Raw genomic sequence first — 16,215 nt, 5'->3', positions numbered from 1 at the left:
TTTCCTATGTAAAATGTTCATATGCCAAACTGTATAGTGGTTATAAGCTCCTTGATATAAAAAAAACAACAATTATTGTCTTTTTACATCAGTTTGCAAAGCAATTTTCATGTCTGATTCTTTGTTCCAGGACAGATTCCACAAAAACTGTGGCTGATGCTGTGTTAGGAAAAATGCAGGGTCAAAGGTTAGTTATGTCTCCCCCATTCATGGGGAGACATATTGTTTTAGCCCTGTCAGTCAGTCAGTCAGTCAGTCCATCAGTCAGTCTGTACATCACACTTTGTTTCCGCTCAATAAGTTTAGAACACTTAGACCCAGGAACTGCATACTTGGTATGCTGATTGGTCATGTCTAGTAGATGACACCTTTGATTTTGTGATCAGTTGGTCAAAGATCAAGGTTGCGGTAAACTTGAGGTGAAAGAACAGTTTCTGCTCAATAACTAAAGATTCTTGGATCCAGGAACTGCATACTAGGTATGCTAGTTGTTTATGACTAGTAGATGACACCTATTGATTTTGTGATCAGTTGGTCAAAGGTCAATGTCGCGGTAAACTTGAGTTGAAAAAATGGTTTTCGCTCAATAACTAAAGATTCTTGGTATGCTAGTTGTTCATGACTAGTAGATGACCCTTTTGATTTTGAGTTTAGTAGGTCAACGGTCTAGGTTATTCAGTAAACTTGAGGTGAAAAAAAACGGTTCCCGCACAATCACTAGCACAATCACTAAAGATTCTTTTGGTCCAGGAACTTCATACTTGGTATGGTAGTTGTTCATGACTAGTAGATGACCCCTATTGATTTTGAGATTAAAAGGTCAATGTCGTGGTTACCATCAGGTATAAAACAATATGTTGGCGTTGACCTTAAGCTTAAAAATGGTTTCTGCTCAAAACTAAAGAGCACTTGTACCCCAGAACTTCATACTTGGTATGCTAGTTGGTCATGACTAGTAGATGACTCCTATTGATTTTGAGATCAGTAGGTCAAAGGTCTGTGACCTTGAGGTAAAGAAATGGTTTCCGCTCAATAACTAAAGAAAGCTTGCACCCAGGAACTTCATACTTGATATGCTAGTTGGTCATGACTAGTAGATGAACCCTATTGATTTTGAGATCAGTAGGTCAAAGTTTAAGGTCGCCATGACCTTGAGGTGAAGAAACAGTTACCGCTCAGTAACTAAAGAACGCTTTCACCCAGGAACTTCATACTTGGTATGCAAGTTGGTCATGACTAGTAGATGACCCCTATTGATTTTGTGATCAGTCCGTCAGTCAGTCCAGCCGTCAGTCTGTACGTCACACTTCGTTTCCGCTTAAAAAATAAGGAATGCTTGCACCCAGGAACTTCATACTTGGAATGCTAGTTGGTCATGACTAGTAGATGACCCCTATTGATGTTGAGATCAGTAGGTCAAAGGTCAAGGTCACTGTGGCCTTGATGTGAAGAAACGGTTACCGCTCAGTAACTAAAGAACGCTTGCATCCAGGAACTTCATACTTGGTATGCTAGTTGGTCATGACTAGTAGATGATCCCTATTGATGTTGAGATCAGTAGGTCAAAGGTCAAGGTCACTGTGGCCTTGATGTGAAGAAACGGTTACCGCTCAGTAACTAAAGAACGCTTGCATCCAGGAACTTCATACTTGGTATGCAAGTTGGTCACCAAACTCCTACATAAGAAGAGGTTTTGTTGTTGCTGATTTTAATCACTCCTTAAAACATCTCATTCTGACTTGAACACATGCTTGTGCAATTACTCACAGATCATCCAACAGCTTACAACTACACAGAGGACCCTTCTTGATCATATATATATATATTAAAAATGTGAACTGCAAAGAATCTGGTGTAATTCTAATTCATTACAGCTACCATGACATCACATATGCATTAGTCAGCTTTCCACAAAACCATCAGTGATGATTTCATACTCAAGATTGAAATAAAACAAAATAGCACTTCTTACATCCATCTATAACATTGTCTTTATATTGATAGGATCACTGATCTTATGCAGTAGATGTTAACTATTTAATACGGGTGAATAAACCAAACTTCACTGTTGGTTCGCCTCCAGTCCAAAATTATAAATTTCATGTCAATCATTTATCTTTTCTCAGCTACGACCACACTATAGGGGAGACTAGCACTTTTTCAAAAAAGCAATCTCTAGTAATTTTTAGTTATAACAATATTCTAAAAATAGAAAATGAAAGTAGTATAATCCCTGTACTATGTACATGGAAAACAAAAGTAGAATTTTAACAATGTTAACTATATGGAAAGAGAAAGTATGGAAGATATAAATAACTACTTTATACATGCATATTAGTAGTAAGGAAATAGAAGTAGATTTTTAAAAAACAAGCATATCAAATAATTATCTTATAGCCATATGACACATTTGCAGGATTCTAGAAAGACTGACCCAAGGGGCAGGGGTGTCCAAAAAACAAGCCATGCAGGTAAATTTTGTCATTGAATTTAAGTGTTTTACTGGTTTCGCTGTAGGGTACAAATAATGGTTTATATGATCATCAAAATAGGTCATTCAGTATGTCATGAAGTGTGCAAGCTATTTTTATTATGAAACTTGGTATGTGGATAGAGAGCCATTTGCATATCATTTAATTATATTTAAAATATTCTATATCGTCTATTTCATGATATAAAAAAATGTGGTAATGAGATGGTGTTGGTGTTGTCGTTGACAGCAGCATCTTGCAAAACTCCTTTGCCACAACCCCAAAATCATTTAAAGTAATCAATTGAAATTTGGTACATGTTTCTAGTGACAATACACATATATTTAGCCAGGCCTATAACTCTGCCTTAAATTTGTTGAAATATGCCCCTTTTTTGACCAAATAAACGAAAATCTTCAGCCTTATATCCAAAATCATTGGAGAAATTCAAATGAAACTTGGTAAACATGTTGCCAAAAACAATATGCGCATTAATAGCACAGCATGTAAATCTTGACATTAATCATTGCCCTGTTATGTACCTGTTTTGAAAACAAACGGACGAACGTTTGGCGCTCATACCGTGGCGCTTTGTTTTTGGTTGCTATGGTAACCAATATAGCGAATATATCACACTGATCTTGATCTTTGCATGAATAAAAGGTATTAAAGCTGGATCTTGCACAAATGAAATGCATTAAAGCTGGATCTTGCACAAATGAAAGGTATTAAAGCTGGATCTTGCACAAATGAAAGGTATTAAAGCTGGATCTTGCACAAATGAAAGGTATTAAAGCTGGATCTTGCACGAATAAAAGGTATTAAAGCTGCCCTCTGGTGAAACAGTGTATAAATTAATGCTAGAGATATTGCAAAGCATAGAAATCAATCCTCATCTTCGTTAATGTGTCAGTATGTTTTCAGGGGGATGGCGCAGAAAGCGTCAAGTTCCAGTCAACAGACAGAGTTTTGGTTCATGGAGGATCTCTGAGACATCCCTGGTTTTCTATACAGGATACACGCTTTGCTCCCACCATCACCAAGGTGGGTTTCGATAAAGGCCCTAATTATTGTGCTATTTAGGAGGTAAGTTTCAGTCATAGTTCAAGGAGGCTCTTTGCAGCATCCCTTGTTACCTATTGTTAGGTTTGGATTGACGGTAAGTACTGGCAGGTTACTGAGTTGTTTGAGTTTGTGTTGTCTGCGGATGATAATGACAAGATAGGATTTAGTTTCAGGGCCGCTCCTATAGGGTTCAGTCAGGATTAATGTGTGTAAAATTGTAGGTTGAGCATTTAAAATATCATATTTGTGTAGATTATTAATAATCTTCAGCAGCAGGTTTTTCAAGATGATTCATTATTGTTTTTCACATGTACTGCCTACTAAGAAATGAATTAGAATATAAAATTGTTATTATCATTGATTTTCATTTATAGATTAATGAAATATTGTTAATGGCTATTTGTTACTTTCTAAAAATCCAACAAAAACTTATTTATTCTCTTGATTTTTTTGTGCTCCAGCCAGGAATTGAAAACAACAGGGTGCTAGGACAGAAAGGGCATGTTTTATGTGCATTGAATGGGCCTTTATGGGGAACTCTCAAGGGTCAATTTTCTATTCATATTGTGTAAATACTATGTGTAGTAACTAATTTCAATACTAAGGGGCATCCTCCCTGTTATTTAGGCCTAGCTGGATAACAAAACTCCACTGAATATGAATACATAGTTATTACCATAATTAGTCCCAAAAGGTATTGAAGACCGTCAATTTTTATAACATTGTACTATATTCTTTCCTTTGCAGTCGTTTGAGGACCAAGATTTCAGATCACCACAGCTGGTTCAGTCTTACAGCTGGCCAATCATTGTGCGAGGGCGTCACCTGGTGGCATTGTCCCCACCCAGTACAGGGAAAACCCTTGCCTACCTCTTTCCTCTACTCAGCGCTCTTACTGTGACAAGCCACTATGATGAGATCAGGAAAAATGGGTCTGGAGTGAGTAGCACCTTTCTATTACAAGTGTAATAGAAATCTAAGGTTTCTTGCTTTCAAAACATCAAAAAGTGGCGGTGTTATAACTCTGCCCTAATCCAAGATCATCATGATACTGTCAGTGATGGATCTGTAAGAATTACCAACCAGCTTATATATTAAGATATTTGGTAAAACCAATAATTTGATTCGCATTCCTGTGAAAGACAACGTAATGTGTTGATTTCAAATACAAAGTCAAAGCCATCAAAACTGTCGAGATCTAACTGTTGAAACTATTCATGTTTGGGTGGTATGTCCTGACCTTGGGCAATATCCACCATTCTTTGGAGTCTTAGTTTAAGTCTTAAGTCAGAAATACAATTTTTTTCAATGTTCATATCGTTCTTTTGGCTGATAGATTAGCAAATGAGGATTGAAAATGAATTATTCATTAAGTCAAACAGACCATACTGGTTCTTTACTTCTACTCTTGTAGTTAACATATTTTTTTTATATAACAGATTCATGGATTTTTTGATAACATTTTTATGTACAAATTTTTCCAGGCTTTTGTTGTGATACTGACTTGGACATGGGAACGCGCCCAGGTGGTCTACGACACTTTCACCCAGCTTCAGGGCAGCAACAGGAGTCTTAGGGCCCTGCTTATACACGGAGGAGGGTTGGAGGAAACCAAAACAGTGTGTTGGGCTAGACATTATGGGGCTATTTTGGTTAAAGGGACCGGACACCAGATAGTCCCAAACTCGGCCAATACAATAACTCCTTAAAACAAGCATAAAATTGGCGATACAGGCTAGAGTGTGGCTGATTATACATTATTTTACATGATTTAAAGAATATACACAAACAGTCATTGTCTTACACGCTGTCTCAGCTGAGTTTCCCTCTTTATAAATAGCGTGGAATGTTTTTTCCAAACACCTTGCAAGTCACGTGATTGTTTCACATACTAACAAGTCATTGTCCTAACCAGTCACATTTTAGCTAATGCGCTGTCATTTTCAGCAACTGGTAATATCTTCAAAAGTTTCCATCGATCAATTTCCATCACGGAGATTAATGATATTAATTGGGCTTTGTGTTTACGTGTTTTCACAGCAGTTTTCCGATTTATTGCACTGTCCATCCATTTGGAGAGCCATGTTGTGTGTAAATTTAGAATGTGAAAGTCACATAATTCTGTCGTGTTTTTTAAAAATCCACTGGGTAAACAAACAGAGATTTTTAATTTGAAAAATAAGCAAAGTCCGGGAAAGATGAAGGTTTCATAAGTGATGTGGTACGCTAGTAAGTAGTGCACAATAAACAAATTATAAGTTTTTTAACAATTTTCATTTTTTTTTTGCAATTAAATCATCTGGTGTCTAGTCCCTTTAAGATGTGCAAATTATTAAATAGCTTAGCTGTTTTTAGAGAAAAATTGTTTAGATATTGTCATCCTTTTGTTCTGAACTAGCAGTGTGAATGGCAATCTTTACAAATGTTGCTTTGAAATTACTTCATGAAGAATTCATTTTTTATCTTGCATCATGAATCGAACCTAAGACCTTTTGTTTCTTACAGCAGCATTAATCCATGGCAATTAAGCTAACCCAGCATTGAAGACCCGTAAAATTCAACATTAAAGCAAACTTTACAATCAGGCCTTCTGCTTAGCAGTTTGGCATTTGAGAATTCAGCCTACAGTAATAATTTAAAAAAATCAACATTTGGATTGGGTTTAAAAATTCCAGAAAAAACTTGATTGAAATATTTTCCACTTTGGAATGATTCAGAGTATTTGAACCTTCAAATTGAAGCAAGTGTTATTTTAGCCAAAGTCTGAACACAATCATATTTTTAACTTTCCCCGAATAAATTTGAATTTTCAGTATGAGTTGATCAATGGTTGTGATGTGCTGGTTGCTACTCCCCCCAGCATGCAGCGGATTCTCCAGAATGGCTACACCGACCTAAGACGCCTTTGTCATCTGGTAAGTGTTTTTGTATGAGGCATGGCCATCCAGGTCATAGTGCAAAAACTTGAGACTCGGCCATAACACAAAGTAGATATTTGAATGAAACTTGGTTAACATGTTGCCTGAAACAAAACACACATGTATAGCAAGGCCCGTAACTCTGGATTGAATTATTGTGCAGTTTATGCCTCATTTTTTTGAAAAGAAAAACAGCAATATCATACAAGTGTTGACTTTGTTGTGTTGTGCTCTTGTTTGTGGTAATATACCGGTAAAGGAAATCTTAGATATTGATCCTTTTGGATACAGAAAATAATGGATATTTTTTTGCTGTAGCACCTCTGATGAAACGTCAGTTCTGATGTTTATATGGCAATCTTTGAAATACCTTGAAACACTTTTGAAGGTATGAGTATTTTATTGATGCATGTTAAATGTATCGAAAAGCTTAGTTTAATGCATTGAGAGTATGATAGTCACCATGTTATGAGGACTGCATAGTATGAAAGGTCCATTAAATGTTTGATGGTTCTCCAATTTCAATATCTTTGTTGTTTTTTAAGGTCAAATTTATATATATAGCACATTAAAAAGATTTTTGGTACCTTTTGTTGAACATGAATGGTTTGCACTGGTGATTATTAGTGGTCTTTCATTACTATGGGAAAAAAACACAAAAAACACACTATTGAGTATGTCCTTTATTGTACAGGTTGTTGATGTGTCCAATATTTTACAGGTTGATGTGTCCAATATTTTACAGGTTGTTGATGTGTCCAATATTTTACAGGTTGTTGATGTGTCCAATATTTTACAGGTTGTTGTGTCCAATATTTTACAGGTTGTTGTTGTGTCCAATATTTTACAGGTTGTTGATGTGTCCAATATTTTACAGGTTGTTGATGTGTCCAATATTTTACAGGTTGTTGATGTGTCCAATATTTTACAGGTTGTTGATGTGTCCAATATTTTACAGGTTGTTGATGTGTCCAATATTTTACAGGTTGTTGTTGTGTCCAATATTTTACAGGTTGTTGATGTGTCCAATATTTTACAGGTTGTTGATTTTACAGGTTGTTGATGTGTCCAATATTTTACAGGTTGTTGTGTCCAATATTTTACAGGTTGTTGATGTGTCCAATATTTTACAGGTTGTTGATGTGTCCAATATTTTACAGGTTGTTGATGTGTCCAATATTTTACAGGTTGTTGATGTGTCCAATATTTTACAGGTTGATGTGTCCAATATTTTACAGGTTGTTGATGTGTCCAATATTTTACAGGTTGTTGATGTGTCCAATATTTTACAGGTTGTTGTGTCCAATATTTTACAGGTTGTTGATGTGTCCAATATTTTACAGGTTGTTGTTGTGTCCAATATTTTACAGGTTGTTGATGTGTCCAATATTTTACAGGTTGTTGTTGTGTCCAATATTTTACAGGTTGTTGATGTGTCCAATATTTTACAGGTTGTTGATGTGTCCAATATTTTACAGGTTGTTGTTGTGTCCAATATTTTACAGGTTGTTGATGTGTCCAATATTTTACAGGTTGTTGATGTGTCCAATATTTTACAGGTTGTTGATGTGTCCAATATTTTACAGGTTGTTGTTGTGTCCAATATTTTACAGGTTGTTGTTGTGCCCAATATTTTACAGGTTGTTGATGTGTCCAATATTTTACAGGTTGTTGATGTGTCCAATATTTTACAGGTTGTTGTTGTGCCCAATATTTTACAGGTTGTTGTTGTGTCCAATATTTTACAGGTTGTTGTGCCCAATATTTTACAGGTTGTTGATGTGTCCAATATTTTACAGGTTGTTGTTGTGTCCAATATTTTACAGGTTGTTGATGTGTCCAATATTTTACAGGTTGTTGATGTGTCCAATATTTTACAGGTTGTTGTTGTGTCCAATATTTTACAGGTTGTTGTTGTGTCCAATATTTTACAGGTTGATGTGTCCAATATTTTACAGGTTGTTGATGTGTCCAATATTTTACAGGTTGTTGATGTGTCCAATATTTTACAGGTTGTTGTGTCCAATATTTTACAGGTTGTTGATGTGTCCAATATTTTACAGGTTGTTGTTGTGCCCAATATTTTACAGGTTGTTGATGTGCCCAATATTTTACAGGTTGTTGATGTGTCCAATATTTTACAGGTTGTTGTGTCCAATATTTTACAGGTTGTTGTTGTGCCCAATATTTTACAGGTTGTTGTGCCCAATATTTTACAGGTTGATGTGTCCAATATTTTACAGGTTGTTGATGTGTCCAATATTTTACAGGTTGTTGATGTGTCCAATATTTTACAGGTTGATGTGTCCAATATTTTACAGGTTGTTGATGTGCCCAATATTTTACAGGTTGTTGTTGTGCCCAATATTTTACAGGTTGTTGTGCCCAATATTTTACAGGTTGTTGTGTCCAATATTTTACAGGTTGATGTGTCCAATATTTTACAGGTTGATGTGTCCAATATTTTACAGGTTGTTGATGTGTCCAATATTTTACAGGTTGTTGATGTGCCCAATATTTTACAGGTTGTTGTTGTGTCCAATATTTTACAGGTTGTTGTTGTGCCCAATATTTTACAGGTTGTTGTTGTGCCCAATATTTTACAGGTTGTTGATGTGTCCAATATTTTACAGGTTGTTGTGTCCAATATTTTACAGGTTGTTGTTGTGCCCAATATTTTACAGGTTGTTGTGTCCAATATTTTACAGGTTGATGTGCCCAATATTTTACAGGTTGTTGTTGTGTCCAATATTTTACAGGTTGTTGTTGTGCCCAATATTTTACAGGTTGTTGATGTGTCCAATATTTTACAGGTTGTTGATGTGTCCAATATTTTACAGGTTGTTGTTGTGCCCAATATTTTACAGGTTGTTGATGTGTCCAATATTTTACAGGTTGTTGTTGTGTCCAATATTTTACAGGTTGTTGATGTGTCCAATATTTTACAGGTTGTTGATGTGTCCAATATTTTACAGGTTGTTGATGTGTCCAATATTTTACAGGTTGTTGTTGTGTCCAATATTTTACAGGTTGTTGTTGTGTCCAATATTTTACAGGTTGTTGATGTGTCCAATATTTTACAGGTTGTTGTTGTGTCCAATATTTTACAGGTTGTTGATGTGTCCAATATTTTACAGGTTGTTGTTGTGTCCAATATTTTACAGGTTGTTGTTGTGTCCAATATTTTACAGGTTGTTGTTGTGTCCAATATTTTACAGGTTGTTGATGTGTCCAATATTTTACAGGTTGTTGTTGTGTCCAATATTTTACAGGTTGTTGATGTGTCCAATATTTTACAGGTTGTTGATGTGTCCAATATTTTACAGGTTGTTGTTGTGCCCAATATTTTACAGGTTGTTGTTGTGTCCAATATTTTACAGGTTGTTGATGTGTCCAATATTTTACAGGTTGTTGTTGTGTCCAATATTTTACAGGTTGTTGTTGTGTCCAATATTTTACAGGTTGTTGTTGTGCCCAATATTTTACAGGTTGTTGATGTGTCCAATATTTTACAGGTTGTTATGTGTCCAATATTTTACAGGTTGTTGTTGTGCCCAATATTTTACAGGTTGTTGTTGTGCCCAATATTTTACAGGTTGTTGATGTGTCCAATATTTTACAGGTTGATGTGTCCAATATTTTACAGGTTGTTGTTGTGTCCAATATTTTACAGGTTGTTGTTGTGCCCAATATTTTACAGGTTGTTGATGTGTCCAATATTTTACAGGTTGTTGTTGTGTCCAATATTTTACAGGTTGTTGATGTGTCCAATATTTTACAGGTTGTTGATGTGTCCAATATTTTACAGGTTGATGTGTCCAATATTTTACAGGTTGTTGTGCCCAATATTTTACAGGTTGTTGATGTGTCCAATATTTTACAGGTTGATGTGTCCAATATTTTACAGGTTGTTGTTGTGTCCAATATTTTACAGGTTGTTGATGTGTCCAATATTTTACAGGTTGATGTGTCCAATATTTTACAGGTTGATGTGTCCAATATTTTACAGGTTGTTGATGTGTCCAATATTTTACAGGTTGTTGATGTGTCCAATATTTTACAGGTTGTTGTTGTGTCCAATATTTTACAGGTTGTTGTGTCCAATATTTTACAGGTTGTTGATGTGTCCAATATTTTACAGGTTGTTGATGTGTCCAATATTTTACAGGTTGTTGATTTTACAGGTTGTTGATGTGTCCAATATTTTACAGGTTGTTGATTTTACAGGTTGTTGATTTTACAGGTTGTTGATGTGTCCAATATTTTACAGGTTTTTGATGTGTCCAATATTTTACAGGTTGTTGATTTTACAGGTTGTTGATGTGTCCAATATTTTACAGGTTGTTGATGTGTCCAATATTTTACAGGTTGTTGATTTTACAGGTTGTTGATGTGTCCAATATTTTACAGGTTGTTGATTTTACAGGTTGTTGATGTGTCCAATATTTTACAGGTTGTTGATGTGTCCAATATTTTACAGGTTGTTGATGATGCCGACGTGGTCCTGGAAAAGTTTATCCCCGAGATGAACTACATCATTAAGGAGTATGACCTGTTGATAAACAATGAGATGAAACACTACGAATGCCCAAGGCAGATCTTGGTCTTTGGTAAGATGGGTGTTGCATTATACACAGTGATTTCCCCTGTCCAAAAAAAAGACATAAAATTGCTTGAGGGTCAACAGGGACTCTAAAGACTATTAGAATAGTGTTTAATATACAGTTTTTACTATAGATTACCAGAATGCAAATCAGCATAAATGAGGATTAATGATTTATTGATTTTACCATTTATTTTTCAGGCTCCATGTGGAATCAAGGGGTGGACAAATTCATGGCTACAATGAATGAGCCAATGTTGGTGATAACGTCACACCTGGAGGCCTCTATATATGGGGGAGTGAGACAGGTAGGTGGAATTCCATATATCGGGAGTGAGACAGGAAAGTGGAAGGTCAACACATATGGGGGAGTGAGAGAGGTAGTTGGAAGGTTCCATATATGGGGGAGTGAGACAGGTAGGTGGAATTCCATATATGGGGAGTGAGACAGGTAGGTGGAATTCCATATATGGGGAGTGAGACAGGTAGGTGGAATTCCATATATGGGGAGTGAGACAGGAAAATGGAAGGTCAACACATATGGGGGAGTGAGAGAGGTAGTTGGAAGGTTCCATATATGGGGAGTGAGACAGGAAGGTGGAAGGTCACATATATGGGGGAGTGAGACAGGTAGATGGAAGGTCACATATATGGGGGAGTGAACAGGTAGGAGGAAGGTCACATATATGGGGGAGTGAGACAGGTAGGTGGAAGGTCACATATATGGGGGAGTGAACAGGTAGGAGGAAGGTCACATATATGGGGGAGTGAGACAGGTAAGTGGAAGGTCACATATATGGGGGAGTGAACAGGTAGGAGGAAGGTCACATATATGGGGGAGTGAGACAGGTAGGTGGAAGGTCACATATATGGGGAGTGAGACAGGTAGGTGGAAGGTCACATATATGGGGGAGTGAGACAGGTAGGTGGAAGGTCACATATATGGGGGAGTGAACAGGTAGGAGGAAGGTCACATATATGGGGAGTGAGACAGGTAGGTGGAAGGTCACATATATGGGGGAGTGAGACAGGTATGTCGAAGGTCAAATATATGGGCAGTGAGACAGGTAGGTACACTACATAAATTCCTTGTGGAAATTGACTGACAAAATCTTGTTGAAAGAATATGCATGAGGCAAGGGAAACAACTCTTCTTCAGATGAATTTGTTTGTTACAATTGCATACCCTTCGATAACCCTTTATTGTCAGAAGCCACTTTAGGCAAGTGCTCTAGACTGCTGTCACTAACTATTGTACAGAAAAGGTGGATCTGATTGGATTCCATCTTTTGCCAGAGTACTTTTTCTATGGAAAAACATTAGTATGACCATTTGTGCATATTTCTGCATTTGGTGCCTTGGTGAATTAATGAAACTGCCTCATGAACCATTTATGATTACAAGAATTTCCAAGCCAAATTGCCGCAGGAACACAAGGAAGCATAGTGTAGTAGAGTATTAGGGGTACATGTATTTGTTAAGAATATATGTACAGAACAGAGCTTTCAATCGTGCTTCAGGTGCCACATATGTGTCGCCATAACAACAGACTGGACACAGTTCTGTGCATTGTGCAAAATTTGCCCAGCTACAACAGCAGCAGCAGCAGCAGCAGCAGGGCTAGGTTGAAGAATGGGAAGGAGGTCAGAGCAAAGACCATCATCTTCTGTTCTCAGAAAAGTGATGTTGGACTTTTACATCAGGTTTGTTTTCTTTATTCCAGCGAATTTATAAATGTCCACGCTATTAATTAGTGGCCTAGTGTACTAAGGTCTGACAGATATCTGTTTTCTCTCTAACTATATAGAACTGAACAATCCATATTCTGTATGATCATAATACATTGTGCTTTTTCCTGCAAAAAGCAATCTCAAACTTGTCAAAATGTTGATCTTTTTGTAATCATGTGGAAATTAAGAGGGTCAAAACATTGTGCCAAACTTAAGGAATACAAGTGGGGGTCAAAGTGACCAATTATTTACTTTAAGTTTTTTATATGTTGACTGTAAGCATACTTGTTAAGCCTCTTAGCTCTGAAATTTTTTTTGTCACTTTGGACCATTTTTTTCTAAGAATTATTAGGATTTTTATTAAAAAGGGATTTTTTGTTATGTTGTATATGCATATTGTGAATATATCCAAACTTTGGCTGAAAGAAGTGCTGGTGATGTTTTAAACTTTATAAAATTGATAGTGTATGAAGACATATTCCCATTGCAGACCCTTCGCCAGTACTCTATCTACTGTATGATGGTTCACAGTGACATGGACCTGTACCAGGCACTAGATGTTGCTAAGGAGACTGAACTGCCCTTGCTTGGTGAGAAACTTTTCTTCATGCATAATAGACATGTATGTTAGTTTCTGTAATTTAGCTGGGCTGGGAAATGTAAGTAACCTAAGGTTGTAAACTTTCGCATTTAGTGTAAAATGTGGTTTTCGATAACATTTATATTTCTGTACAATCATGGAAATCATGTTAATTTTTTTGTCAATATGATATTTAGACCAGTGGGAATATGGGTCCTCTAGGGTTTAAGTCGGGCCATTGTAAAAATGCTCAGCTCTCAGCCGTATTAACCTTTTCTTCTATTAACGTACATCCTGCTGTGAAATTGCATTTGTCAAGATGAAAAATTTGGCTTTAATGAGGTGTCTGCATTGACCCCATTACTGTATTTTCAGTATGTGATGACAAGTATGTCTCAGAGATGCGGATCAGGGATGCCACTGTCATCATCCACTTCGACATTCCCAGGTCAAAGACCGAGTTCAGTAACAGGATGGGTTGCTTGAGGCAGTACTTTCGTGACTTCTCAAAGCCTGAGAATGAACAGGTGACTGAATATCTGTGTTGTTGCTTATTGTTAACAGCTTTAAACTTCTGAGCAGGAAAAGCAGCTTTGTTTGTATAGATTTGAACACATCAAGTGTAAACAGTATTTCTTTGGCAACCAGTTCAGTGTATCTTATCTAACATTTAAACGGAGAAATTTGCAGGTATGCCAAACTTGTAAATATATAAGATAGATATATTTAATTTGATCCATTTTAGTGCAAGAGCTGCCAGAATGTGGAGTATCTGGCCTTGTAATAACTTAGGAGAGTTGGCAGCAGGCCTAGATTTGTTGGTGTTGATGTTATAGCAGTATAATAACCTGGATCATTTTCTACTCATGTGCCTACACACACAGTAAAAGGAATGTCTCTCCTTAGCATGACAGAGGTGTGTTGGCAGCAGGCCCATATTTGCTAGTGTTGGTGTTGGGGCAACATGAAAGCCCAAATTATTCTCGACTCATGAAGACCCCAGTAAAAGGAGTATCTCACCTTACCAAGACAGAGGAGAGTTGGCGACAGGCCCAGATTTGTTTCCTTAGCACATGCACATAGCCGCCAGTGTGTCTTATCTTGTTTGAGCCTAAAATAACTGGATTATTTTCCATCCGTAGCCCCCCATACAAGCAATATCTCACCTGATCATCACAGAAGAGAGCTGGCGGCAGGCCAAACCCGTGCACGACCTTCTTGTGCGCTCAGGAACCAAACAAACTCCAGAGCTACAGAAGTTTATGGGAGGGATTGAGCAGGTTTGTTGGGTTTATAACCATAAGGGTCGTAATGCTGTAAAGCTATTTTCCACATTTATGAATTATTTCTTTATGGCCTATGACACTGCAGTAGTGACTTCCTTCCTGTCATGAAATTGTTGTAGAAAAGATATCTAACATAATGATCTGACTGCATTTTGTAGCAAGTGACCATCGATGTGTACTGTCATTTTTATTACAATGAGCTGCTTCATAGTTTTTAGTTTGTCTGGGTTTTCTTTAGGAAAAAAGTCGAGGTATTGAAGGCATTTACGATATTCAAATTCAACTTGGTACATATGTTGCCAGTGGCAATATGTACATGTACTTAAAGACCAAAACTTACTTAAATTGTAAAATTTTATCCCTTTTTCAACTAAAATACTGACTAGCGTTTGGCATCTCTCTGCAGCGATCATGATAGTTATTGTGCTAACTAGACATATAGTTTTTAACTTGACTTTTGTTAGAATATGGAGGCTTTACTTCTTGCCCAGACATCGTCGTAAGATTAAGGTTTAAGGGTAAGTTGGCATTTTCACTTTTTGCTCAAATACCCTTCATACTATTCACTTAATACTTCAGACAACTGTTCAGGAGTGAGCACCATCAGACAATCAGGTTAAATAACCTAATTTATGGAGACTGCCATGGGATTGCAACTTGGGCCCCTAGGTTCAAGGACACTGTTACTTAAAATAGATAACTGTTTGGTACTGAATAACTTAAGTAAGGGTTGACATATTGTGACCAAACTTAGTTTATAGGAAGAGTTTACTGTGGACTAACCATTGGATTGCATTTGATGACACTAGGGTCAAGGTCACTGTTACTTATGAAAGAAATAACGGTTGAAACTGAATCCCACATCAAAGGTTGAAGTTCTTCTGTCATTTAATGAAAACATGGTTTTGGCACTTTGCAGGGCTTCTCCTTTACGTTTGTTATTGACTTTTTTAATTGCTTTTGTAAGGCACATATTACACCATTATTGCATTCAATTTTAATACAAAGAGACCTATAGCTGTATGCACTGTCCAAGACAGCTCTTATCTGTAGTTTAAGCTCATTTGAATGTTGCTGTTTGTAGTTTAGATAAAAAGTGGAAGCAAAGTCTAATATTTTATATTTTTCTTTTATCAGAGACATGAAGAGGATGAAAGTCGTGATCTATGTGACCAACAACTTGCTTTTGGTGTCTGCAGGTATCTTTATGTTGGCTTATTTAAAGTTAAAACACAAAATTTACATTACATGTACGTCAGGGTAGGTTTATAGCACTAAATTCGCTTTCATGTGATAGAATCCACTGAAGGAGTACACATTTCAAATGTTTAGTGAATTTTAATTATGAATGCTTCTGTCAACTATCATGTAAGTCAGGTTTGTTCATGTATGGTATAAAGATACCTGGATGTATATTTTAATTTCCAAAACCCTCAGCTTTTAACAGTTTAACTAATAATGCTGTCTGTTTAATGGTATATTGATCCAAGTTTTAAGCTCGACTATTTGAAGAATAAGGAGAGCTATACTACTCACCCAAGCGTCGGCGTTGGCGTCACCCC

At 36.6% G+C, this 16,215-nt stretch overlaps 1 protein-coding gene across 1 annotated transcript in view; it reads left to right on the top strand.

Annotated features, from left to right (window-relative positions):
- LOC128243191 (uncharacterized) overlaps nt 1-16,215 on the top strand; it is an 81,682-nt gene that overhangs the window by 21,408 nt on the left and 44,059 nt on the right. The window contains exons 11-23 of the mRNA XM_052960795.1: nt 131-187; nt 2,417-2,471; nt 3,396-3,515; nt 4,284-4,475; nt 5,021-5,155; nt 6,350-6,451; nt 10,935-11,064; nt 11,259-11,365; nt 12,578-12,760; nt 13,278-13,377; nt 13,743-13,894; nt 14,510-14,647; nt 15,791-15,852. Coding sequence (XP_052816755.1) covers nt 131-187; nt 2,417-2,471; nt 3,396-3,515; nt 4,284-4,475; nt 5,021-5,155; nt 6,350-6,451; nt 10,935-11,064; nt 11,259-11,365; nt 12,578-12,760; nt 13,278-13,377; nt 13,743-13,894; nt 14,510-14,647; nt 15,791-15,852 — 1,533 coding nt within the window. The remainder of the gene's footprint in view (nt 1-130; nt 188-2,416; nt 2,472-3,395; nt 3,516-4,283; nt 4,476-5,020; nt 5,156-6,349; nt 6,452-10,934; nt 11,065-11,258; nt 11,366-12,577; nt 12,761-13,277; nt 13,378-13,742; nt 13,895-14,509; nt 14,648-15,790; nt 15,853-16,215) is intronic.

Source organism: Mya arenaria, chromosome 8 (genome assembly GCF_026914265.1).
Source record: "Mya arenaria isolate MELC-2E11 chromosome 8, ASM2691426v1".
Lineage (NCBI taxonomy): Eukaryota > Metazoa > Mollusca > Bivalvia > Myida > Myidae > Mya > Mya arenaria.
The sequence above is the reverse complement of the archived record's forward strand: the minus strand, read 5'-3'. Positions and strand labels throughout refer to the sequence as shown.